We start from the raw sequence: 26,402 nt of genomic DNA, 5'->3' as shown, positions 1-26,402 counted from the left end.
AGACACAAAGAAGAAGGTCACGTGACAATGGAGGCAGAGACTCGAGTGATGCGTCTACAAACCAAGGAACACCTGGAGCCGCTAGAAGCTAGGAGAGGCCAAGAAGGATCCCCTCTGAAGCCTTCAGACAGCGCGAGGGCCCGCCAGGACCTTGGTTCAGGGCTTTCAGCCTCCAAGAATTGGGAAGAGTACATGTCTCTAGTTTTAAGTCACATGGTTTGTGGTTATATGTTACAGCAGCCACAGAAATGCCCAGTAAGTGGCAGAATCGGGATTGAAACCCAGGCCTATCTAACCACAAACGGAAGGCCGCCTCCCAACCAGCTGGTTACTCTGCCTGAATCTGTTTCCTCCTTGCTCAAATGGCATTAATATCACTCCTGCTCCGAGGAAGCCGAGGGGACTAGAAATGGCATCTTCCTAGAAGAGTTAGCATTCGATACATGTCACCTCTCGTATCAGTCCTCTCCTGCACCCAGCCAGAGCCCTGGATATCACTGATTGTTCCAAGAACGGCTTTGGATGTATATAACTGATTCACTTGGCTGTACGGCAGAAACTAACACAATATTATAAATCAACTGTACTCCGATAGGAATTTAAAATAAGAAAATAAAAAGAATGGTTTTGGGCATTTCCCTGTTGATCCCATGGTTAAGACTTCACGTTCCAAAGCAGGGGAGTGTGGTTTGATCCCTGGTTGGGGAGCTAATGGTCCCATATGCTTCTTGGCCAAAAAACCAAAACATAAAACAAGCAATACTGTAACAAATTCAATAAAGACTTAAAAAATGGTCCACATCAAAAAAAAAAAAGAGGTCCTGGAATGTAGCCTGTAGCTTATAAAAGATGCCTGCCTGTTTGCAAAGGGCAGATAGTGTGTTCACATTTCCATACTGAGTCAGAAAGAGTTCTGTTCTCATTCCCTTTCCTGCTGCATCCTTTGTGAGAAACACTCCCAAAGCAGCAGTCTGAGGTGATGGAAATGCTTCCATCTGGATGGTGCTGACATGGCTGCACAAAGAGGCAAAAATGAGTCAAGCGGCTATGCTTCAAGCCTGGGCATTTTACTGTGTGTAAATCATGCTTCGATTAAAGACAAACAAATGCTATCACTCCCCCGCGAGAAACACAGAAGGGCCCGGGCGTTGTCCGTCTTCTTCACCGCTGTATCGCGGGGCCCTGGAAGGGCGCCTGGTGCGGAGTGAAGGCTCAGTCACGTGGGCCGAATGACGCAGGGGTGATGGGGTTTCTCGTGCCACTTGTTACGTCCAGAACGTTTTCTCCCAGCTTTCCAGGTAGAAGGCAGTGTTGGCGGCGTTTCTTCACTAGCCCCGCTGCTGCAACAGAACCGGGGAGGGTGTCTGCCTCCCTCCTCTCTCTGCTGGAAGGGCTCCATGGGGCTGCTGATGATCCGCAGCCTGTGTTCATTTAAGAACTATTTGATGAAGTGTGCTATATACAAAGCCCTGCTCCAGATCCTTCCGGGGTCCACTTTTAGAAGCAATTAGCTCTTGTTGGCACGAGGGGCAGGAAGGAAGTCTGGACAAAGGCTGACTTGGTCCATTCAGCCTGTTGGGCCAAACTCCTCTTGAGCTTCTCTCAACGAGGGACCAGTGATGGCTTTCTGGAGGCAGATTCTGAGCCCCCCTTCTCCTACCCCGAGCGGAGTGGGATGTAGTACTGGACCCACATCAGACATGCCGGATGAACTGGCCCTGGTCTCCAACCAGGAAGGGTTCCAGTAGTCCCTAGGACACAGCATCCCAGCCTTTCTGAAAAGCAGTGGCTAAACAAGAGCCCAGGGTTGGCAAGAGACGGCGCACTTCCTGATCCTGGTACTCACAAGTGTCTCGGCCCAAGACTGTGTATCCTGTGCCCACACACGGCCCTGGCGCTCCCTTCCTCTCCGCTCAGGCTGGGCATCAGCTCTCCTTGGATAAGCTTTCCTCCCGTCCAACTTGCCCTGTGCAGGCTGGCTTGGTCACTCCGTGTGATGACCTTGGGAGGGGAGCTCTGCCCTCCCTTCTGGCTCCCATCCTAGGGCGTCCCACCAACAGCCCCTGACTTGGAATGGAAAGCCCCCACAGGAACCACCTCAGGTGGCTCTGTTTGGGATTTTGTCTCATTACACCCCCGGGAGAAAAGGTCACCTCCTCCCCACTGGGAAGGACGGTGATCTTTTCTCTGAAGATCTGGGATGCCTCCAGGACAAGGCTCCGATCGGAATGGTCCCGAGGACCATCAGGCTGGGGTGGTCAGGGCAGCCCAGCCAGCCCACAGGAGGAGGTGTCTGGCTGAGTGACCCCTGGGAGGTGCTTTTCAGGGTCCTCACATTTCTCATGTCAGACGCCGCTGTTCCATCCAGTCCCTGTGGCGTGAGCACTCAGACAATAAGCCAGTTTAGGCGAAAGGTTAGAGACATGCACAGCTGGTGCCAGAAATCCTCCTATTCATTCATTGATTCGTTCACTCGGTGCCAGGTGGGTGACCCCAGTGGTGAACGAGAAAGACCGTGTTCAGGTGCTCTGGTGTATATGTGGGGGTGGGGTGGCGGGGTTGGTTTGCTTTTTGTGGCTGTCTACTTCACACACAGTGAAATGCCAGGAGAGTGTCCCTGGTTCCCCTGCCTTTGGGCTATCTGTGAAACCTCTGGAAAGAGTCTCAACGTCCCGATGAGGAATCCTCCCCACTCTGGGCCTCCCAGACCTCCGGACCTTTAACTCATCCAGGCGAATCTGGAGCCTGTTCACTGCCCTGTCCAGCACGATGTGGTGGTCCTTTATCATCTCGATCTGGTGGCCCCAAACTCTCTCAAGTTCCTCCTCCTACACAGGAGACACAGACATCTGAGGCCTCTTCTCTTGAGGTTGCCATGGCAGGGAAGGGACTTGAAGAGGGTACTAGCCTGGGGTAGCTTCCAGCCCACAGCCTCCTAAACCCTGTCAGGGGAACCATACAGCCGCCCACCCTTGGGAGCCCCGCCCCAGATGGAGCAGATCGGCTTCCTTTCGGCTCCAGGACAGATGGTGCTTCTTCGTCTGGAAGGGCAGGACCTGCCCTGGCTCTGGCCACGGACTCTGCAGTCACCTCAAACCATCATCTTCTCAATGCCTTTTCTGGCCAGGACACTAACCTTCATCCTGGATTTCTGGAGGTTGCCAATCTTTTCCTGCAAGATGTCCAATGTTGACCCAAGCTTGGAAGAGGCTCCCATGTTAGCTGAAAGCAAAGGAGGGGGTGGCTGTCAGGGACATGGATGGGGAAAAATGCTTCTAGAGCTCTATCTGCTTCTGTTACGAAGTATCTAAGATGATGTCTTCCAATAGAAGGAAGCTGTGAGCTTGGGGGCCTTTGAGGTCATCTAAAATTTTCTAGTGACATCTTTTAAAAGAAAAATCTAAAAATTAGCAGGTGAAATTAATTTAAAAAGTCTTTTTAACCCACTCTAATCCAAAATTGTACAGGAGGCAGTGATCAAGACCATCTCCAAGAAAAACAAATGCAAAAAGGCAAAATGGTTATCTGAGGAGACCTTACAAATAGCTGAGAAAAGAAGAGAAGTGAAAGACAAAGGAGAAAAGGAAAGATATACCCATTTGAATGCAGAGTTCCAAATAGCAGGAAGAGATAAGCAAGCCTTTCTCAATGATCAATGCAAAGAAATAGAGGAAAACAATAGAATGGGAAAGACTAGAGATCTCTTCAAGAAAATTAGAGATACCAAGGGAACATTTCACGCAAAGATGGACACAATAAAGGACAGAAATGGTATGGGCCTAACAGAAGCAGAAGATATTGAGAAGAGGTGGCAGGAATACACAGAAGAACTGTATAAAAAAGATCTTCACAACTCAGATAATCATGGTGGTGTGATCACTCACCTAGAGCCAGACATCCTGCAATGCGAAGTCAAGTGGGCCTTAGAAGCATCACTACGAACAAAGCTAGTGGAGGTGATGGAATTCCAGTTGAGCTATTTCAAGTCCTAAAAGATGATGCTGTGAAAGTGCTGCACTCAATATGCAGGCAAATTTGGAAAACTCAGCAGTGGCCACAGGACTGCAAAAAGTCAGTTTTCATTCCAATCCCAAAGAGGCAATGCCAAAGAATGCTCAAACTACCACACAATTGCACTTGTCTCACACACTGGAAAAGTAATGCCCAAAATTCTCCAAGCCAGGCTTCAACAGTATGTGAACTGTGAACTTCCAGATGTTCAAGCTGGTTTTAGAAAAGGCAGAGGAACCAGAGGTCAAATTGCCAACATCCGCTGGATCATGGAAAAAGCAAGAGAGTTCCAGAAAAACATCTACTTCTGCTTTATTGACTATGCCAAAGCCTTTGACTGTGTGGATCACAACAAACTGGAAAATTCTTAAAAAGATGGGAATACGAGACCACCTGACCTGCCTCCTGAGAAATCTGTATGGAGGTCAAGGAGCAACAGTTAGAACTAGACATGGAACAACAAACTGGTTCCAAATCGGAAAAGGAGTACGTCAAGGCTGTATATTGTCACCCTGCTTATTTAACTTATATGCAGAGTACATCATGAGAAATGCTGGGCTGGATGAAGCACAAGCTGGAATCAAGTTTGCTGGGAGAAATATTAATAACCTCAGATATGCAGATGACACCACACTTATGGCAGAGGGTGAAGAGGAACTAATGAGCCTCTTGATGAAAGTGAAAGAGAAGAGTGAAAAAGTTGGCTTAAAACTCAACATTCAGAAAACCAAGATCATGGCATCTGGTCCCATCACTTCATGGCAAATAGATGGGGAAACAGTGGAAACAGTGACAAACTTTATTTTTCTGGGCTCCGAAATCACTGCAGATGGTGATTGCAGCCATGAAATTAAAAGACGCTTGCTCCTTGGAAGGAAAGTTATGACCAACCTAGACAGCATATTAAAAAGCAGAGACATTACTTTGCCAACAAAGGTCCGTCTAGTCAAAGCTTTGGTTTTTCCAGTAGTCGTGTATGGATGTGAGAGTTGGACTATAAAGAGAGCTGAGCACCGAAGAATTGATGCTTTTGAACTATGGTAGCGGAGAAGACTCTCGAGAGTCCCTAGGACTGCAAGGAGATCCAACCAGTCCATCCTAAAGGAAATCAGTCCTGAATATTCATTGGAAGGATTGATGCTGAAGCTGAAGCTCCAGTACTTTGGCCACCTGATGCGAAGAATTGACTCATTTGAAAAGACCCTGATGCTGGGAAAGATTGAAGGCAGGAGGAGAAGGGGACAACAGAGGATGAGATGGTTGGATGGCATCACCGACTCAGTGGACATGAGTTTGAGTACGCTCCAGGAGTTTATGATGGACAAGGAAGCCTAGTGTGCTGCAGTCCATGGGGTTGCAAAGAGTCAGACATGACTGAGCAACTGAACTGAACTAAACTGAATCCAAAATAGTATCATTTTGGGAATTCCCTGGCAGTCCAGTGGTTAGGATTCCATGCATTCATTGCTGAGGGCATGGGTTCAATCCATGGATGGGGAATGAAGGTCCCAGGAGCTGCAGGGCCAAAAAAAAAAAAAAAAAAGCATCATTTTTAACATGGGATCAACAAAATGATTAACAATATTTCATATTTTTGTTTTTGTAGTAAGTCCTCAATATCCAATGTGCACTTTTAGATTTTTTTTTTAATGTGTACCATTTTTAAAGTCTTCATTGAATTTCATACAATGTTGCTTCTGTATTGTTTTTGTTTTTTTGGCCACGAGGTATGTGGGGTCTTAGCTTCCTGACCAGGGATCAAACCTGTGCCCCCTGCATTGGAAGGCCAAGTCTTAACCACTGGACCACAGAGAAGTCCCTGGTGTGCACTTTGTATTTGGATCACATGAGAACGTGAACTTGCCCCATTTCAGATATTTGACAGTCTTGTGGTATCCTACTAGATAGCGCAGGCCTAGGGAAATCTCTCTGGAATTTAGTGCCCTTCCAGAAATGGTCCTGAGTAAAACTATGGAGTGTTTACTTCTGGGAGTTCATGAAATGTATTATCACACAACAAGATGCAAAGACAGGTTTAACAAGAAAGGAGTGGGGTGACAGAAAGTACCCATATCCAGTTTCAGAGGCGAGGCCAAAAAGTGATGTCCAGGGCACAGCTAGGAGGGTATGAGAAGCTGCAGCCAGGACACATTTACAAGCTATCTTTAGTGTTCTCAACAAAAGTGGCAGCTGGTCAGAGGTAGAGTTTGGGCTACTTCGACTTTATGTTTTATATTTAAATTCATGACTATCATAACCTGAGCTGTGGCCCAGGATTCAGAAATTGACGTGGATCTTTTTGGCTGCTTGAAGTTCTACTTTTTCAGGATCTGTGGGACGGCACCTGCCCACCAAGTGTGGTGCCACATATGGATTCGACTTGAGCTAATTCAACTATTACACTTCGCAGAGAGCACAAAAGCAAGATAAGGATTCAAACAGGTGAGGACAGTGGATCTTAAAGTGGGTTCCCTGGGTCACCAGCAGTGTAAGCAGCATCCCCTGGAATGGGTTATAAAAAGAAAGTCCAGGGTCCTACCCACATCAACAAGCCAGATGTGGGGCTGGCCCCAGCAGTCTGTGACTCACCAAGACCCCCAGGGATTCTGAGGCAAGTTTAAGGTTCAGAACTTCTAGGGTAGGCCACTCCCCACCCTCCATTTCCCACAGTGAACATATGCTCATGGTGTGCGTGAACTGGGAGCATAAATCTATCGGTCCTGTGTGCTCAGTCGTGTCCAACTCTGCAGCCCCGTGGACTGTAGCCCACCAGGCTCTTCTGTCCATGGGGATTCTCCAGGTAAGGATACTGGAGTGGGTTGCCATTTCCTATTCCCAAGGATCTTCCTGACCCAGGGATGGAACCTGTGGCTCTTGCGCCTCCTGTACCGGCAAGCGGGGTCTTTACCACCAGCACCACCTAGGAAGCCCCCTATTGGTCCTACTGCCCCCTAGAACATGACTGGCCTTTAAGGAAATATATGTTTACCCAGCTATTGTTCCTAATCCCAAACTGACCACATCATCCAGGGTCTGTTCAGTGCGCCTAGAAACTCTGGGTGATCTGAACTTATCGAAACACTGTACGGCAGTACTGTTTTATGGACAATTGAAAGGGAATTTCCAAGAGTAATTCTGACTCGTGTTTTTCCTCCTTAGGCACCAACTTTAGACTGTAACCACCCCTCTCCCTTAAGATAAGACCTCACTGTACCTTCATTGTAAGAGAATAGACTAGTAAGAGATTAATGCTTAAGCCAAAGTAATGTTGGCTAATGGTGGTATTAGCCAAATGGTAACATTTTGTTGGGGTAGCTCAATGGAGAGGAGGTGCCTCTCAAAGGCCACAGGGAGGGCCTGAGCCCTCGTTACCCTTCCAGGAGTCAGGCCGGGCCTACCTAGATAAGTCATACGCTGCTGCAGGTTAGATGACAGCTGGGCAAACTCTTCTTTCAGGGTGTCATGTCTGACAGGCATCTGGGCTATGTGGCTCATGGAATACCTGACGGCCTTCTTCTTGTCTTCGGGGGTCGTGGCATGTTTAGCAGCCAGCATGGCCTGGGACAGGGCCGTGTCGGGAGGGACAAAGGCAGAAGAGTATGCAGGAGAGAGCAAGTCCTCATCCTCCACCTCCAGCAAATCCTCCACCTCGCCCCCGGGGAAGGCCCCGCGCGAGGGCCCCGCTCCCAGAAATTCTGCAAGGACCCCTAAGGGCCCGGCTGTGGCTGCGGCTGTTGCTACAGTGGCCAATTTGGTGGCGGGGGCGTCCCTGATCAGCTTGGCAGCGGCCTTGGCCGCCCGGGCTGCTGATGTGGCCACATCAGAGGTGTAGGAGGCAGCGGCCGTGGCCGTGAGGGCAGCGCTGGGTTTCATCTGCTGAACGGCAGACCGGAATCCCTTAGGGAGGCCTCCTGGCGGGACCTCAGCCCTCGGGGCTCTGTCCCGAGGGTCCTCCCTTTCCACGGAGGAGTATTCTTCCTCCTTTTCTGAGAGAGCAGAGAGCTTGGACATGTCTCCCGGGTAGTACACGGACTGCTGTGAACGAGGCCAAGCTGAGCCCAGCTCCATGGCTAGGGGTGGGGCCCTGAAGCCCCGGAACCTGGCAGGCGGGAAGCCCATTGGGCCTAGGCCAGGCTGGAAGCCCCAGAAAGGCCCAGGGCTGGTCCCGGGAAAGCCTCTGGGAGGAGGCCAGCCTTGTGGTGGTACAGTCCAGGATCCTGATGGTGTGGGTTGAAGGCCCAGCGCAGGTTCCAATTCAGGGGCAGGCCCGGGTCTGAACGCAGGCCCAGGCCCAAGAGCAGGCCTGGGTCCGAACACAGGCCCAGGTCCAGATAAAGGCCCAGGTCCAGGCACAGGCCCAGGTCCAGATGAAGGCCCAGGTCCAGGTGCAGGCCTGGGTCCCAACACAGGCCCAGGCCCAGGCCCAGGCTCTGGCACCTGGGGCTGGTCTGGCCCCTCGGCCCCAAGGAGCAAAGCTGCTTGGGCAGGCTCCTCCTCCAGCAGCTGCCCTGGCGCCTGGTACTGCCAGACGGTCTCCAGGAACCTGGGGTGCTGGATGGCCTCGGAGAAGTGGCTGGGACGCCCTCCTCCACGGTCCTCGGCTGTCTGGGCAACGGCGGTCTCCGAGGCGAGCTCCGCAATCTGCCACAGGTCGGAGTCTCCCAGCAGTTGTGGAGCAGCTCCCTGTGGGATGTGGGGCTGGGCTGATGGGGCTGCTCTGGACCAGGTCATGGTTACCCTGCCCCCGACCCTGTCACCCGTCCCTCCCCGACCCCAGTCCCCCTCCGCCATGTCCTTCACTTACTGGGATGAACATGGCCTCATGGAGACTGCTCCAGAGCACCAGGTCCTCGGGTTTGGGGATGGCAGTCACCTTGCTCTGGAGAGAAGTCTGCAGGTGGGATGGGGAAGGAGGTGGGGAACAAGGATTGTGAACCCAGAGGGTACGGTGCTCTCAGTGGCTTCTTCCTCCACACTTGCAAATAGAGGGGCCTTTCCAGACTGTTCTCCTCTTCCCCCGTCCCTGCCGCCGCGCACCCCTGGGCCTGGAGGGCGTGGATCTGGGGTGGGAGGATGGGGCCAGACCCTCACCACTTCCTGCTGCAGTGCACTCATCTTCCGGTTCTGCCCTCTCAAATCTTCTGAGAAGGTGTCTATTCTTTGTGGACTGATCTGTCAAATGAGCCAAGCCTGTGAGCCAGAGTGTGCAGGGTCTGGTCCCAGCCCAGGTTCTTCCCTAGTGCAAATGCAAGGCCTTAGACTGAGAAACCGAGAGGGAAGAACAGTTTCCAAAGCAAGTGTTTCTCACAGAGTGGGAAAGGGTTCCTTGGGCAGATGGGAAATGCTAGGCTTAAAAATCATGTAAGGGGTTTCTGTACTGTAGGACATTGTAGAGCCTTCAGTGACCAAAGTGCATTAAGAATCTCCAAGAAGCAGGCTGAGAAGGCATTGTTGTCAAACAGATTTGACCAAGGATCCTATTTAGCATTTCATAACACAGTTTCCTGACAGTTCCCTTGCTGCTACAGAGGGGAGCTACCCAGCCCAAGAATGAAGTTCTCAGAGTTGCCATGATGACCAAACGTGTACACTGACCTGTACATTAGGGATGATAAGGTAAATAATGTTATTTGGGGGCAAGTTGTAAAACCTCAGCCACAAAACTAGCTGGAGGGTGTGGAGGCCTGGCTTTCGAGCCCAGATCTGACTCACCGGCTGTGACCTTACATTTCAGGGATTCCATATCCTTTCACATCATGGTGATGTCTGGGTTGATATCCTTACGGCTACAGGAGCTAGAACATATGCCTATGCAAGGTTTACTCTACTTTTCAGTGTGAACAAAGTTTCCCAGACAAAGAATAAGTATTCTCTTTCTGCTAAGTTGATGGACTTTAAGTCTGGAGCTTCTAGGACTTGAGAATGAAGCCAACCCGGAGGAAAGTACCACTGAAGGAGAAACCTTGATGTGGTATGAGCACCTTCATCTGGCTGTACCTGACAGCATTCCTGACATTTTTAGTAAACGAGACAATAAATTATTTTGCCTAAGGCAGAATGAATTAGGTTTCTGTCACTCACAAATGTCTTTTCACAGTAGGGTGAGGGTCATGGTGGAAACTGCAGAGAGTTCAGTGGGATGGGCCAAGTGGCTGGGCCATGTCAGTCCCCTTCTCTTGCCCCCATAGCTATGTTCGTTGACTAAGAATAGGCTTCTTGGATTTATCTGGTCACCCCAGCCGCCAGAGGTTCAAGCAGCAGGACCACTATGAGGGATGCTGGGGAGGGTCTACCTTCTCAAACACGTCTTTCAGCATGGCCACCTCCTTCCCGAGGGTTTCAACGGAGACCTTGAGTGCATAAATGTCTGTGAGCAGATCCTGCAGGGTTCTTATGGACTGAAGAGGGAAGAGGAAAGGAAAATGTGAAGTAGAATGTAGTTAGCAGAAAAGACAGGTAAAGTGTGGAAGCTCTCTGGTGATGGTCATGGTTCTAGAAGTCTTCTTGACTCTTCCAAGGCCGAGATTGGAACATATTCACAGGTTATAAAAGACACTGACGTCAGTCGTGCTCTGAGCTCTCAGGGGGCCTAAGTGGGAAGGGGGCAACCCTGGGTGTGAATGTGTTCAGTAAGCAGGAGTCATTCATCATGAAGCATCTCATGCCCTTTAGTGAGAACCATTGGAGGATCAACAAGGCAGTTACTGGATTTACATTTTTAAAGGGTCCTTATGGCTGCATGTGTAGATTCACCCTGGGAGGGTAAGGGGAAAAGCCAGAGGAGGAGGGGGGAGACTTCAAAGCAAGTGCTAATGTGTGCAGTACTCATCTTATAGCTCAGCTCCACCGATGACTGGGGCTGTTACTGCATTTTCCTAGATTTTGAAGTCCTCAATCATTAAATGGGTAAGAAAAAATGTGATAATGTATATAGAGGGTATAGTGCATAGTTAAGCATTCAGATAACAAAAATAACAAATGGTGAAATGGCAGAAGTCCTTCTTATCTGTGGTGGCAGTGGTGGCGGTTTAGCTGCTAAGTCATGTCTGATTCTTGCGACCCCATGGACTACAACCTGCCAGGCTCCTCTGTCCATGGGTAATTACATTAAATGTAAATGGTTGAAACTGAATTACATTAAATGTAAATTTAAACATTAAAAGGCACAGATTGGCAGAATAGATAAGAAAATATGATCCAACCTCATACTATCTATAAGAGACACGTTTTATTATCTATTTATTAGGCTGTGCTGTGCAGTATGTGGGATCTTAGTTCTCCAACTAGGGATCTTTTAGTTGTGGCGTGCCGGATCCTTAGTTGTGCCATGTGGGATCTAGTTCCCTGACCAGAGATTGAACCTGGGCCCTCTGCATTGGGAGTGCAGAAAGTCTCAGCCACTGGACATCAGTGAAGTCCTAAGATATAATAATTATAAACATATATACACCTAGTAGTGAAGCCCTAAAAACATATGCGGCAAAATCTGAGAGAATGGAAAGGAGAAATATGACTTCAATATGCCATTTTCAATAATGGATAAAACAACTAGACAGAAAATCATCAAGAAAACAGGAGATTTGAACATCACTATAGACCAACTGGATGTAGCAGACATCTGCAGGACACGCCCCTCAACAGTGGCATGACACACACAGGGCATTCTACAGGATAGCCTATACCAAGGCCGTAAAACATAACTCAATACATTTAAAAAGATTGAAGTCATACAAAATTATGATTTATGTATAACAAAAACATATAACAATGGAATTAAATTAGAAATCAGTAGCATTTGATTTGGAATTTGAAAGTTCACAAATATATGGAAATTAAAAAGCCCTGTCCTAACTAAACAAGGGGTCAAAGAAGAAATTGCAAAGGAAATTAGAAACACTTTGAGATGAATTAAAATGAAAATGCTAGGATTTCCCTAGAGATCCAGTTGTTAAGACTCCCTGCTCCCAACGCAGGAGGCCTGGGTTTGTTCCCTGGTCTTGGAACTAGAGCCCATATGCTGCAACTATGAGTCTGCACGCCACAACCGAAGATCCTGTGTGCAGCAACTAAGACCCAGTACAGCCAAACAAATAGATAAATAAGCTTTTAAAAAATAAATAAAATGAAAACACAAACACACCAAAACTTATGGGATGTAGCTAACACAGTGCTTAAAGAGAAATTTTAGCTGGAAGTGACTATATTAACAAAGAAGAAAGATCTCAAATCAACAGTCTAGCCGTCAACCTTAAGACACTGGGGAAAGTAGATCAAAATAAACTTCAAGGGGATAGGAAAAATGAAATGATAAAGATTAGAGTGGAAACCAATGAAAGAGAAAATGAAGAATAACACAGGGAATCAATGAAACTAAAAGCTGGTTCTTTGAAAAGATCAACAATAAACCTTCTGCTAGATTGACCAAGAGAAAAAGAGAAGATTCAAATTACTAGAATGAGAAATGAAATAGGGAATACCGCTACTGACCCTACAGAAATAAAAAGAATTATGAAGGAATACTATGAACAGCTGTATGCCAACAAATTAGATAAGTTGGATAAGATGGACAAATTCCTAGAGAGACATAAACTTCCAAAGCTGACTCAAGAAAAAAATAGATAATCTGAATAGACCTGAAACTAGTAAAATGATTGAATTATCAAAACAAAAAAAACACATGAAAAAAGGCCAAGCCCGGGTGGCTTCACCAGTGACTTTTATCAAACCTTTAAAGGAGAATTAACACCAACTCTTAACACATTATTGACTAGAGATGTATTAACACTACCGGTGTTCATTTCTGCAAAAATCCCCAGATCAGTAATGTGTTAACAAACTTCTCCAGGGACTTCCCTGGTGGTCCGGTGGTTAAGAATCCACCTGCCAATGGAGGGCACTCAGGTTTGATCCCAGGTCCAGGAAGACCCCACATGCCACACAGCAACAAAGCCCACGCGCCACAAGTACTGAGGACCACTCGCCTTGAGCCCGTGCTCAGCAACGAGCGAAGCTGCCGCAACGAGCAGCCCACACACCAGAGGGAAGAGTAGCCCCCACTCACTGCAACTGGAGAAAGTCTGTACATAGCAATGAAGATGTAGTGCAGCTAAGAATGAATAAATAAATAATAGATCTGGTAAGAAAAAAAAACAACCCCAAACTTTCCCAAAAAACAGAAGAATTCCAAACTCATTCTATAAGGCCAGTATTGCACTGATAAAAATCAAAGACACCACAGGAAAACTATAATATGGATACAAAACTCAACAAAATGCTAGCAACCTGAATCCATAAACATAGAAGACAAACAATCCAATTAAAAATGGGCAAAGATCTGAACAGACATTTCTCCAAAGATGATATACAAATGACCAATAAGCACACGAAAAGGTGCTCAACATCATTAGTGATAGTCCCTCAGTCGTGTCTGACTCTTTGCAACCCCATGGGCTGCAGCCCATACAATTGATAAATACAATTATTTAGCAAAAAAAAAAAAATTACTGATACATGCTACAGATAAACCTAAAGATATTATGGTAAGTGAGGAATGGGGCTCAAGGAAGCACAGGAATGGAGAATGACAGCTAATGGTTTAAGGGGGTTCTTTCTGGGCTGTTGATAATGTCCTAAAACTGACTGTGAAAGTTGCACACGTGTGAATATACTAAAATCACTGCATTCTACGTGTGTGTGTGCTAAGTCATTTCAGTCATGTCCGACTCTTTGTGACCCCATGGACTGTAGCCCACTGGGCTCCCCTGTCCACAGGGTTCTCCAGGCAAGAATAACTGAAGTGGGTTGCCATGCCCTCCTCCAGGGGATCGTCCACATCCAGGGATTGAACCCATGTCTCTTATGTCTCCTGCATTGGCAGGCAGGTTCTTTACAACAAGAACCACATGGGAAGCCCACTGCATTTTAAATTGAGGTATAGGGACTTCTGTGGCAGTCCTGTACTTAAGACCTCCTCACCTTTCAATGCAGTGTGGGTGCAGGTTTGATCCCTGTCCTGGGAGCTAAGATCCCACCTGCCTTGCAGCCAAAAAAACCAAAACATAAAACTGAAGCAATTTGGTAACAACTTCAGTAAGGACTTTAAAAATGGTCCACATTAAAAAAAAAACTTAAATTGAGTATAATTGGTATATAACATTGCTATACACTTTAAATGGATGAACTCTCTGTTATGTGGAATACATCTCAATAAAGCTTTAAAAAATAGCATTTTTGTTTTACCTGGGGGAAACTGTCAACACTGTCTATTGGATAGTATTTATGAGTCATTGTTAATTTTTCTGGGAGTGATAATGGTATGAAGAGACCAGTTTTCCAAGGCCTTATCTGCTGTAGGTGAAAAAATGCTTTTCAGAGAAATCTACAAGGACCAGGTCCCCCATCCACGTAGGACTCCTCCCCCTCCCCTTGTCTCTCCAGGTGTAACCAGGAGGACCGAGTTACCTGAGCAGGTATCAACCTCCCTCCCATGGGGAAGTGCAGGGAAAACCCAGGAAAAATGGCCTGGCTGCCCTGAGGGCAAGGGCTGCACCAGAGAGGAGGAAGACTCTTCTCAAGAGGCGCTGGTTTCAAAGGCTCAGCGGTAAAGAATTACCTCAGGAGACTCAGGAGACGCGGGTTCGATCTTTGCATTGGGAAGATCCCCTAGAGGAGGGCATGGCAACCCACTCCAGTATCCTTGCCTAGAGACTCCCAGCGACAGAGGAGCCTGGTGGGCTAAAGTTCTTAGTGTCACGAAGAGTTGGAAATGACTGAAGCAACTTAGCATGCACAGTGGGACCTATGAGTGTATTTATAGAAACAGGGTGAGCCCGAACAATCTTAATATTAAATAACAAACAATGGTCCTTCATTTTCCCCCGTGAGGCCGGTGGCGGCTGGCCAGCAGGAGTTATCATCACAGATGAGATAACCGAGGCCTCAAGGAGACAGGCAGGGTCTTCTGAACAACTTTCTAGAGCTCCTGGTCAGGGCTGCCTGGGAACCTGTGATTCTGGAAGACTCCCTGGCGCTCAAAGTCTGGGTTGGCACCCCCATGGAAGTTATGGAGACGATGTACATGAGCCAGGAGCCCATGCTTTCTAACTCAGCAGTTCTCAATGGGGCAGCCTGGCCCCCAGCGGGCATTTGGCCAAGTCTGGAGACATTTCTGGTTGTCATGACTAAGGGGTGCCCTGTCCTCTAGTGGCTGGAGGCCAAGGATGCTTAGTGTCCTCAGTGCACGGGACACTCTCCACCACAGAGAAGCCTCTGGCCCCAGATGTCAACCATGCTGAGGGTTAGAAACGGCAATCTAAGCCTGCTTAGTGAGGCCCTGCTGTCCCGTCCCTGAGCGCCCAAACCCGGCAGTGTGCTGACCAGGAGCACCAACCCTCATGCCATGCCTGTAGGTCCTTCCAAGCCATCTCTCCAGACGTCCCCTGGGTGCCTGCCTTAGTCTCCAGGACACCATTCACCCTGTCTGGGATGGATGCTGGGGCTGGCAGGCTTGTCTTTCCCCATAAAGGGTGGCATTTGGTCTGCCAGACTGACTGATGCAGGCGGAGGTGGGGGGGATGGTGGGGGTAGGTTGCAGACTCTTAGCTAAACAGCCTGTACCGCACTAGAACCAGCTACCATGGCAACCCTAACAATGGGTCACCGTGGTAACCCCAGCATCCTCAGCCAGGCTGGGACTTGGTGACATTCTGTAACGGTGGTGGGGATATTCCTAGGTGTACAAGCAGTCCTCTGAGGGCGGCGTGACCAGTTCCGAACCTGTCCACCAGTCCACTGTGTGAGCTGGCTGGGACATTCCGGGTAATCGTGATTTCTAAAAGCCTTCATCCATCAAGGCAGGCTGCTCTGGAGGGGCTGACACCTCAGACACCATCCAGCTCCACGGCCTGCGTAACCTGCTCTCAGCCACCCCTGCAGCCTGCTGTGTGTCTAGTAACAATTCTTGTCTTAAGGTCTATCTGTCTGTGGTTAGTACAGTCACTCTGGCTCTCTTCTGGCTGTTACTCGTGTGCAATGTCTTTTTCTATCCTTTTATTTCCAACCTGTTTGTCTTTGAATCAAAGTGTGTCTCTTGGAGACAGCATATGGGTTAGATGATTTTTTTTTTCTTTCTTTTAATTGCTTCTGCCAACCCCTGCTTTTTGTGCATGTGGTAAAACACACAAAGCAATACTAAAGTGCATAGCTTGGCGGCGATCGGCACATTCACGTGTGTATGACCATCACCACTGTTTAGTGTTCCAGAACATTTTCATCACCTCCAAAAGAAAGCCCGTTCCCACCAGGACTCAACCCCCAGCCCCTGGCAACCGCCACTTTCTGTCACTATGGACGGGCCTATTCTGGGCAGATTGCCTGTGAACAGAATCATGCACAGTGCAGTCCTCTGTGCCCAGAGGCTCTCGCTGAGCACAGGGATTTACGGTTCACACTGTGCCGCTTTGCCCCTCATCTCATCAGGCCACCTTGGCCAGAACAGACATCCAGCTCTGTGCTGAGCAGTTCCCACGCTTTATCTTGCTTAATTGTTGTAACAATCTTGGAAGGAGGAAGCCACGGCCGCCCCTCACCCTTCCGGGTGATAAGTGGCGGGGCATCTCAGCGTCCACATTCCTATGCCTTCCGCTTGCCCACTCAGCACAGGCTGAGTCTGGCTCCCTGTTTTCTAACCCTGACCTCTCTGCACCTCTGTTTCCTCATGTGTAAGCTTGGGATAATGACAGCACCTGCCCCTTAAGAGTCACTAAGAAGATTGACGGAGGAACAGATGTAGCGCCCGGCTCACCTGGCACGCAGTGAGCTCTTATTCTCAAGATCACTCCCCCGGGGATGGGCCCAGTCGGGGAGCTAGGGCGAAAGGGAAATTAAGAGAAGGGGCATGAGACCCAGCAAAGTCAGACTGGTAGACTCTGGCCTGTCCTTCTTGTGGCCCAGTGACTCTGGGTTCTAGGAAGGGAGTTAGGCTTGTCTGATATCTCTACAAAACCCTGGCACCGGGGCTCCCACCTTTCTCAGCTTAGACGTAAAGCCTGGTGGCCCCTGTGTGTGGATACCGTCTGGGGTGCCTGCTAGTCGAGGCAGCGGGAACAGGCCCCAGGGGGCTCTAATTCTTAGGTACCACCCTGCCTGTCCGGCTAGGCGTGGACGCCTGACCCCAGGTATGCTGTCTCATTCTCTTACCTAAAAATTATAATCAGAAAACCTGGAGACTGGCGGCTGGAAGCTGAGACAGGTTAAAGCCATATTCAAGATGCAGGTTGAAGTGAAGGCTTTCACCCTATCAGGCCCGCCCACCTACTTTCTTCCTTTTTTGCTGCTGCTGAGAAACCCCTGCGTCCTTCAAAGAATACACTCCTTTGTTTAAAAAGAGTCTCAACCCAAATGCCCGTCAACAGCTGAGTGGTTAAACCCGATGTTGTCTGTCCCTACAACAAAATACTATTCAGCCATAAAAGGGGGTGAAGCACAGACCCAGGCTACAATGTGGGTGAACCTGGGAAATCTGGTGCTCAGAGAGAGAAGCCAGACATAAAAGGCCACATATTGCACGATTCCATTTATGCAAAATGCCCAGATATGGTAAATCTTCAGAGCCAGAGAGCAGTTGGGTCTTGTCAGGGGGTGGGGTGGGGAGTGACATGGACACAGGGTTCCTTTTGGAGCCACGGAAACGGTTTAGAAGGGGACAGGGGTGGTGCTCGTATTACATTATCAATGAGCCAAAATGCCATGCGGTTGTTCGCTTTATGCTATGTGACTTGCACCTCAATTTAAAAAAGAAGAGTGTTGGGGAGTTCCCTGGTGGTCCAGTGGCTAAGACTCCATGCTCCCTATGCAGGGGGCCCAGGTTCCATCTCTGGGTCACAGGGGACTAGATCCCACATGCCGCAACTAAGACCCGAGCAACCAAACAAATAAAAATATTTTAAAAATAAAAATAAATTTAAACACAAGAGAGTTAACCTAAGACGTCGTGAAATGGTCCCTCCGTGTGATGGATGTCCTCTGGCGCCCCCGCACGCCCATCCTCTGCCCCCACTCAGTGCCCCCAGGAGCTGCTGGCAGGCTGTGCCCTCCACACCCCGGGGTGCTCTGACTTCTGGCCCTACTGTGTGGCCATGGGAGGAAGGCAGGAGAGAGGAGCCAGGGTATTTATTCCCCAAGATCCAACTCTTCCCTGAGGCTGCAGCTCCAGATGGATAACTGTGCGGCATGGGGGGCAGGCGAGCGAGTGGTCCAAGGTGGGTCCTGAAACAGGAGGCCTCGGCTCACTGCCTGTTCCACCGTCATGGGCTCTGCACCCTCAGCCAATCCATGAACGTTTCTGGCTGTCAGTTTCCTCGCCTGTAGGTCCTATGATTCCCAGGGGGCTCAGATGGTAAAGAATCTGCCAGTGATTGTGGAGACCAGGGTTTGATCCCTGGGTTGGAAAGATCCCCAGAGAAGGAAATGGCAACCCACTCCAGTATTCTTGCCTGGAGAATCCTGTGGACAGAGGAGCCTGGGGGCTACAGTCCATGGGGTCACAAAGAGTCAGATATGACTGAGCAACTAACACTAGTTTCTTCACCTGCAGATCCTATAGGTCTTTGATTATTTTATTTTTTTTTTCCACTGAGGTGAGATTCACATAACATACTGTTTGAAAGTGTATGGTTCAGTGAATGCATTTAAAGCATTGACAATGCGGTACAATCATCAGCTCTATGTGGTTCCAAAACCTCGTCATCACCCCTGAAAGCAAGCCCCGTAACCACTAGGCAGTCCCTCCCACCCCCCGCTCCCTCCAGCCCCTGGCAGCCACTCATCAGCTTTCTTTTTTTTTTTTTTCAGCTTTCTGTCTCTGTGTATGTGCCCCCTCCAGACACTGTGGCCTTCTTACCTCTACGCTGATGAAGGATGCAAACCTGGCCACTCAGGTTGCAAACTCAGGTTCCACCTGAGTCCAAAGCCGAATCCCTCCCCGTTTAAGGGAAGGGCCTCTCATCGGGGTGGGGGGGGTGGGGGGGGTGGGGGGTGGGTAGCGGTGAATGCCGGGCAGGAGAGTCAAGGTGAAGGGCCATGTCTGGAGGCTGGGTGGCTTACCTTGGCCACAGCCTCCTCGTTGCCCTCCACCTTCTTCCGGAGCCTGATCAGGTTCCACAGCTCCTGGGCAGGCTGCCTGGTGCCCTGGCTGCTCTCCAGCAGCTGGGCGGTGGACGGCATGTCCCTCAGCACGGCCAGCTGGCTCTCCAGCATGTCCACGCGGCTCACCAGGTGGTCGAAGATGTTGCCGAGCCTCTTCAGGGGGCTGAGGGTGGGTTGGGCGTCCCCTTCCCGTGGCGGGAATGTGACTGACACAGAGGCTTGGAGGAAGTCCTCATCCCCTGAGAGGTCCTTCTCGAGCTCCGCCATGTGGATGTGCTCCAGGATGCCGTGGAGCAGGAAGTGCAGGGCCTTGAAGTTCACCACCCCGCACTGCGGGATGGCGATGTTGACCAGCTCCGAGAACTTGAGCGAGAAGCTCATTTTGCCAGGGTCATGGGCTGTCCCCAGTCGGCCTTCTGGGCGTGCGTGGGGACAAGTGGTGGCTTTCAGTGGGCCCTTGGGTGGCACGGACAGGTCCTCAGGCTCCTGGGGAGCCTGCAAGACACAGTGGTCAGGGAGAGAATGGCTTCTGCCCTGGTCGGAGCTCAGATCACTTTCCAGTTGCTAGGACACCAGAGAACATGGGCGAGTGGGTGAGCTTCCGAGAGCCTAGGGTGGGCAGAGTAGCTGCTCAGTTAGTCACTGAGGAATGTTCCGACAGACCCATGGGCCATCTTTTATAAATACGCTGTGCATGCTAAGTCGCTTGGGGCTTCTCTCCAGTTGAGATGCGGAGGTTTGGTAGTTGTGGCGGGCGGGCTTAGTTGCCCTTGTGGCATGTGGGATCTCGGTTCCCTGACCTGGGATGGAACCTGTGTCCCCTGCTTTGGGAGGCAGATTCTTAACCACTGGACCTCCAGGGAAGTCCCCAGGCTGACTTAATTCAAGTCCTTCAGTTATGTAAGAGCCAATGACCCCTTCTGGGAAGCAGGCAGGGGGGTGACAGAGAAGCAGCTCACTTCTCAGAAGCCTCTAGAATCAGGACTCCTCCTTGGAGTTAGGAAACCCTAGGTTCCTGCTCTGGGAGCCCAACAAACTGAGTAAATGTCAGTTCACTAGCAGATACCGAAGCAAGCCCTGAATTTCTCCTTGTGTAACTGAAGAGAATTCATGTTGGAGCAGACACTTTTTGTAGCATCAGTGTAAATTTCACATAAACCATCGATCAAGTATGCAGTTCATGATGGGCCTCCAAAAAAAAGTCAATGGAGTCTCTAGGGAAAGACCAGTCTGACTCTGGGGTGGTTTTCATGGTCTGGGTTTGGCAATCAAGGTCTCTATCTTCAGGATCTGGTACTAGAACCATGGCCCATTTTGTTTCTGACAACCACTTGCATTGTGGCGGGTGATGTCCGCTGTCCAAAGCCTGAAGTGCAGGGCCTGCTCAGTGAGAGGACCGGACAACTCACGTGTACGAAAGCGGGAGGTCTAACCACACACAGTCCAGCTAATGACATCCTGCCCCGCACGCTTCTCTCTAGATACTGAGATGAGCATCCTGGGGTTGACTCCAGCCACCCTCAGCTACAAGGGGGTGCAAAAGAGGAGAGAGGCAGCTTGGACAGGGAACTGACCCTGCTAGGCAGGAGTTCACTCCTGTGATGGTAACTTCCCAGGAGCCCTGACTGACAAGGCTGCTGTGCCCCGTGATGAGCTCAAGACCTAACAAGACCAGTCCCGGTCATGCCTGAACTCAGCCAAGAACAGAACGTCGTCTAAACTACAAACATGACCATGTGTAACAGCGGCCTCCCCGGTCCCAACCGGAGGGAGGCCTCCTCCCTCGATGGCAGGGGCCACATGCCCTTAAGCCAGGGGCCACTCCACTGAACCTCTCCTCACAGGGCCGGCCTCGCCCAGCCCACCGGGCCTCCCCCCGCTCCACACACTGCATAAACAGGCAGGCAGGAGCTGCACTCTGGGGACTCCAGCTCCCAGGCCACCTCATCAGTCAAGAACTGATCCTTGAAGCCAGCAGCGGGCTGAGCCCATGGCGCCTGCCACCTCAGACAGAGGTCCCAGTAATGGTGGGTTCAGCTGCCTCCGAGTGGCCACCACGATATCTGGCTGGTACTTCTTCAGACCTGGCCTCTTTTTGGTGCAGCACCTTTCTGCTCAGGGTGTAATATCCACCAGGCTTGAGCCACCCTAGCAGCCTGCTCAGCCATTGGTTGGTGCTGCAGTGGGCCCCTCCCCCAAGTAAGCTACTCGATATTGAGCAACTGTCCACCAGCAGCCATTAGTGGTCCTGCTCAGCCACTGGCTGGTGCCACAGTGGGCCCCACCCCCTCCTGTATATAACAGGAGCCGGATTTCCACTGAGGGAAGATGGTGTTTTTGAGACACCAGTCTGCCATCTTCTCAGTCTGCTGCATGTGCTCATTCGCTCAGTTGTGTCCAGCGCTTTGCAACCCTATGGGCTATAGCCCATCAGGCTCCTCTGTCCATGGGATTCTCTAAGGCAAGAACACTGGAGCGGGTTGCCATGCCCTCCTCCAGCATCTTCGCGACCCAGGGATCAAACCTGCGTCTCTTATGTCTCCCGCATTGGCAGGCAGGTTCTACAGCACTGGCACCACCTGGGAAGGCCCTCTGTCTGCTAGGTTTCCAATTTAAGTCATCATTCCTCGTTCCAACAACTCAGCTCCTGATTTACTGAGCAGAAAGAGCTTGGGCTCGGGAACAACCACACGGCCCCTGTCCTGGCTGAGCCGAGTGGCCGCTTCTTGACCAGTTAGACCGTTAGACTGGCTTTGTTCCTCCAGCCTTCACAGTAAGACTGGTTAGAACACCAGTCACAGAACTCCCTGCTTCCCAACCACACCAGCCCACCCCAATGCAATCACAACACTCCCCACATCGCCCGACAAGGGCTGAGTCCCAGAACAAGTCCTTCTGCCTTAGCCCTCCTGTGAGATGCCCCAAGGGTCCCCACTGTGAGGTTAGACCAAGATTTCTATTTATTTTGGCCATGTGTGCAGCTGATGGGATCTCAGTCCTCCAACCAGGGATTGAACCTGGGCCATGGCAGTGAAAGCACCGAATCCTAACCACTGGACCACCAGGGAACTCCCCGTAGACTAACAGTTCAGGTGCTACTTACCTTGACATCCTTGGTCTTACAGGCTCCCTTGGTTTCCCCTGCTCTCATCAGACATATCTCCACTCAGCAGGAAAGCACCCCCTCACCGTGATAGATCCCCCTTGAGTCAGACCAGCTGCACTCCAGCCCACCCTCAACCTGAGGGTCCTCAATTCCCTACCAGCCCGTGAAATTATTCAGACAAGCCCACCTAAGAGTTCACCTGCTGTAACTAAAACTCCCGTACTACAACTAAAGATCCTGCAAGCCAGAACAGAGATCAAAGATCCTGCATGCTGCAACTAAGACCTGGCGCAGCCAAATAAATAATGAATATTGAAAATAAAATAAAAATCATGTCATTCACCATAAGATTCCTAGAAGAGAACATGGGCAAAACATTCTCTGACATAAATCACAGCAATGTTTTCTTAGATCAGTCTCCCAAAGCAATAGAAATAAAAACAAAAATATACAAATGGGACCTAATCAAACTTAAAAAATTTTGCACAGCAAAGGAAACCATAAACAAAAGGAAAAGACAACCTATGGACTGGGAGAAAATATCTGAAAATGATGCAACCGACAACGGCTTAATTTCCAAAACATACAAACAGCTTACACAACTCAAGAACAAAAAACCAACCCAAGTGAAAAATGGGCAGAATACCTAAATAGACATTTTTCCAAAGAAGACGTACAAATGTCCACTAGGCACAATGAAAAGATGCTCAACATTGCTAATTATCAGATAATTCTAAATTAAAACCACAATGACGTACCACACTGGACAAAACGGCTAACATCAAAAAGTCTACAAATAATAAATGAAGAGGGTGTGGAGAAAATAGAACTCTCATACACTGCTGGTGGGAATGTAAGCTGATACAGCCACTTGGCAAACAGCGCGGAGGTTCCTCAAAAAATGAAAAATAAAGTTGCCAAATGATCCAGCAATTCCGCTCCTGGGCATATGTCTGGACAAAACTATAATCTGAAAAGATACATGCACCCCTATGCTCATAGCAACACTATTCACAACAGTCAAGACAAGGAAACAGCCTAAATGTCCATTGAAAGATGGATGGATGGACACGCTGAAGTACATATATACAATGGAATATTACTCAGTCCCAAAAGAATGAAATAATGCCATTTGCAACAACATGGATGGACCTAGAGATTATCATACTAAGTGAAGTAAGTTAAATACCATATGATATCACTCATAGGTGGAATCTAAAATATGACACAACTGAACTTATTGACAAAACAGACAGACTCACAGACATAGGCAACAGACTGGTGGTTTTCAAAGAGGGTGGTGGCGGAGGGAAGGACTGGGCGTTTGGGATTAGCAGATGCAAACTGCTCTATATAGGATGGATAAACAAGTCCTACTGTAGACCACAGGGAACTATACTCGACATCCTGTGATAAACCAGAATGGAAAAGAACACGAAAAAGAACACTATGCATATGTATAACCAAATCACTTTGCTGTACTGCAGAAATCAGCACAACATTGTAGATCAACTATACGTCAATAAAATGTTTTAAAAATCGTGTCATTTTTGGTCTGAAAATATAACATTTGTTTTAAAAATGAAAGACTCGAAGACATGGCTGCTGGTGGGGAAGAGGCCACTTCACAGGGTGCTCTCAGCTTCCTGGAGGGTCTGCTGTCCCCAGGGACCCTACCCGAGAGGGACACTACCCTTAGGTCAGCAGATAGCCGCTGTGAGCTGGCACCACTCAGTTTTGGTGGCAGAACCCGAACTCAGACAATTTTGGTACAGACTTCTCACTGAGACATTCTCTGAGTGGCTGGTCAGAGCCAGAAGCCAGTCAATATGATTGGAATCAAACAGGAACATTTTTTGCCTCCCAAATAAATTGAGGTCAATGATTAAATCAGTTCTGTAAAGTTTCGTTCTTCTGCTTTGCCCAGACAAACCATTTTTCTCACTGGATAAACAGATAAGAATGGTAACTAGTCTTATCTATAATGTTCCTTTCCTCTCTTGCTCTGGAAAGAACCCAAAGGAGGAAAGACTTGGGTCACTGGTGGAGGATTAGAGCTTGTGGTGAATGTCTGCACTTTCTGGCTGCTGGATATCTGGACATTCTGTTTATTAGGGGTGGGAGGAAGGTGGGGGATCTCAGGACAGGTGCAGGCGAGCTGCCCCCTGCTCAGAAGCTGAAGGTCTGGGACTTCCCTGGTGGCTTAGTGATTAGGATTCAGGGCTTTCACTGCCATGGCCCAGGTTCAGCCCCTGGTAAAAAAAATTGAGATCCTGCAAGTCGCAGGGTGCAGCAAAAGAAAAAAAAAAGCACTGGAGATTCCACTCCACTCACTGAGGTCGACTTTGTAGTTAGATGGGAGAAATCAACAAGGCAACTGCTGTCTCTGGTTCTGAATTTTGATACCAATATTTCATTTAATATTTACTTATTTTTAAAAATTTTTGCTGCACTGGGTGTTCATTGCTGCCCGCAGGCTTTCTCTAGTTGCTATGCCCTGGCTTCTCACTGCCCATGGAGCACAGGCTCTAGGTGCTGTGGGCTTCAGTAGTTGTGGTACACGGGCTTAGTTGCCCCTCAGCATGTGGAATCTTCCTGGACCAGGGATTGAACCCACGTCCCCTGCATTGGCAGGCAGATTCTTTCCCACTGGACCACCAGGGAAGTCCACGATCCCAATGTTTTAAAAAACCTCTTTCACTGTAAATCGGCTCCGGCCTAACCTACAGGAAGCTGTGGGCAAAGCACTGATCTGGGATGGTCTGTGGGATTGCAGTGACTCCGCCCCTCCTAACCATGTTGGGAGGCCACTCACCTCCCTGAGCCTCAGCTTTCTCATCTCCTCCTCATCTCACCAGGATGAAGGGCCAATGGACAGGGCAAGGGATTCTGTTCAGGGACACTGCACTGTAGGTGAAGGTCCAGTGGCTGGGTCACCGGGTAATGGCAAGCTGAGCTCCCTCGCCAGGCTGTCTGGGGTGGCATTTTGGCCAGGCCCAGCTTCCTGGTTCTCATTCAAGCTGGGTTCCCAGCCAGGAACATAGGTTCATAAGTGACCGTGACCTTCCAATCAAACCTTTTTCTGCTTACGTAATGTGCGTCAGTTTCTGTTGCTTGCAACTAAGAACCTCCAACTGGTCTTAAGTGCTCATTTGTGAGGCTGGCTGAACATAAGGAAACTACAAGTGGAACCTGGTGGTGAGGGGCAGCTGGGTGTCCAGGGGAGGCCACAGCCGATCCAAGCCTGCACTTGCTGGGTCTCAGGATGCCCTGATGCAGAAAAGCGTGTCGAGCAGGGAGCAGGGGCTGCAGGGTCCACGTATCTGCTTGGGGGAGGTAAAATATGAGTGCACATTTGTGCACTGGGGCTTGGACAAGGCACAGTCCAGCTCTCTTAGCAATACCGCAGAGAGGCTTCCCAGGATGTGAGACAGGAGCCCAGAGGCCTTCCAGATGCAATCCCCTCCCAGCACCCCGCCAGCCATCCAGCTCACGTCCTTCATCAAGCCCTGCTGACGTTCCTTCCTCAATATCTCCCAGTTCCATCCACTTCCCTCCTTGTTCGTGGCCAGCCCTGCAGTCCTACATTTAGGACAAAGACCAAAGCACTTGACACGGTCCCCTCGACCTCCAGGATCTCATGCCTGATGATCTGAGGTGGAGCTGAAGTAATAATGACAGAAATAAAGTGTAAAATAAATGTAATGCTTGAATCAGCCCCAAACCATCCCTGACCTACTACCCCGTCCATGGAAAAATTGTCTTTCCATGAAACTGGTCCCTGGTGCTAAAAAGGTTGGGGACCACTGGTCCACAGGGTTCAAGGCTGGATTCAAGGGTCTTTTCTTTTTGCCACACCACGTGGCATGAGGGATCTTAGTCCCCCCACCAGGGATCGAACCTGTGCCCCCTGCAGTAGAAGCGTGGTTAGTCCTAATCACTAAACCGCCAGGGAGTTCTCCCTATCCTTACCTCTTTGGCCTCCACACGTAGCAGCTCTCTCTGTTCTCTGATTACAGCACATTAATTTTTTCTTTTTTTTTCAATTGTTATAAAATACACATAACATTAAACTTAGCATTTTAAGTACACAGTTCCCTGGTGGCTCAGCTGGTAAAGAATCCCCCTGCAATGTAGGAGA

The 26,402-nt window shown here is 49.3% G+C and overlaps 1 protein-coding gene across 1 annotated transcript in view; it reads right to left on the bottom strand.

Annotated features, from left to right (window-relative positions):
* The window catches only part of C23H16orf96 (chromosome 23 C16orf96 homolog), a 40,747-nt gene extending 14,757 nt beyond the window's left edge, over nt 1-25,990 (bottom strand). The window contains exons 1-7 of the mRNA XM_055562428.1: nt 19,114-25,990; nt 10,305-10,409; nt 9,103-9,183; nt 8,816-8,902; nt 7,410-8,694; nt 3,137-3,222; nt 2,718-2,828 (exon numbers count right to left, since the gene is read on the bottom strand). Coding sequence (XP_055418403.1) covers nt 2,718-2,828; nt 3,137-3,222; nt 7,410-8,694; nt 8,816-8,902; nt 9,103-9,183; nt 10,305-10,409; nt 19,114-19,536 — 2,178 coding nt within the window. The 5' untranslated portion in view covers nt 19,537-25,990. The remainder of the gene's footprint in view (nt 1-2,717; nt 2,829-3,136; nt 3,223-7,409; nt 8,695-8,815; nt 8,903-9,102; nt 9,184-10,304; nt 10,410-19,113) is intronic.
* Between the last annotated feature and the right edge of the window lie 412 nt (nt 25,991-26,402).

Source organism: Bubalus kerabau, chromosome 23 (assembly GCF_029407905.1).
Source record: "Bubalus kerabau isolate K-KA32 ecotype Philippines breed swamp buffalo chromosome 23, PCC_UOA_SB_1v2, whole genome shotgun sequence".
NCBI classification, from domain to species: domain Eukaryota; kingdom Metazoa; phylum Chordata; class Mammalia; order Artiodactyla; family Bovidae; genus Bubalus; species Bubalus kerabau.
This window is presented reverse-complemented; position numbering and strand designations above follow the sequence as displayed.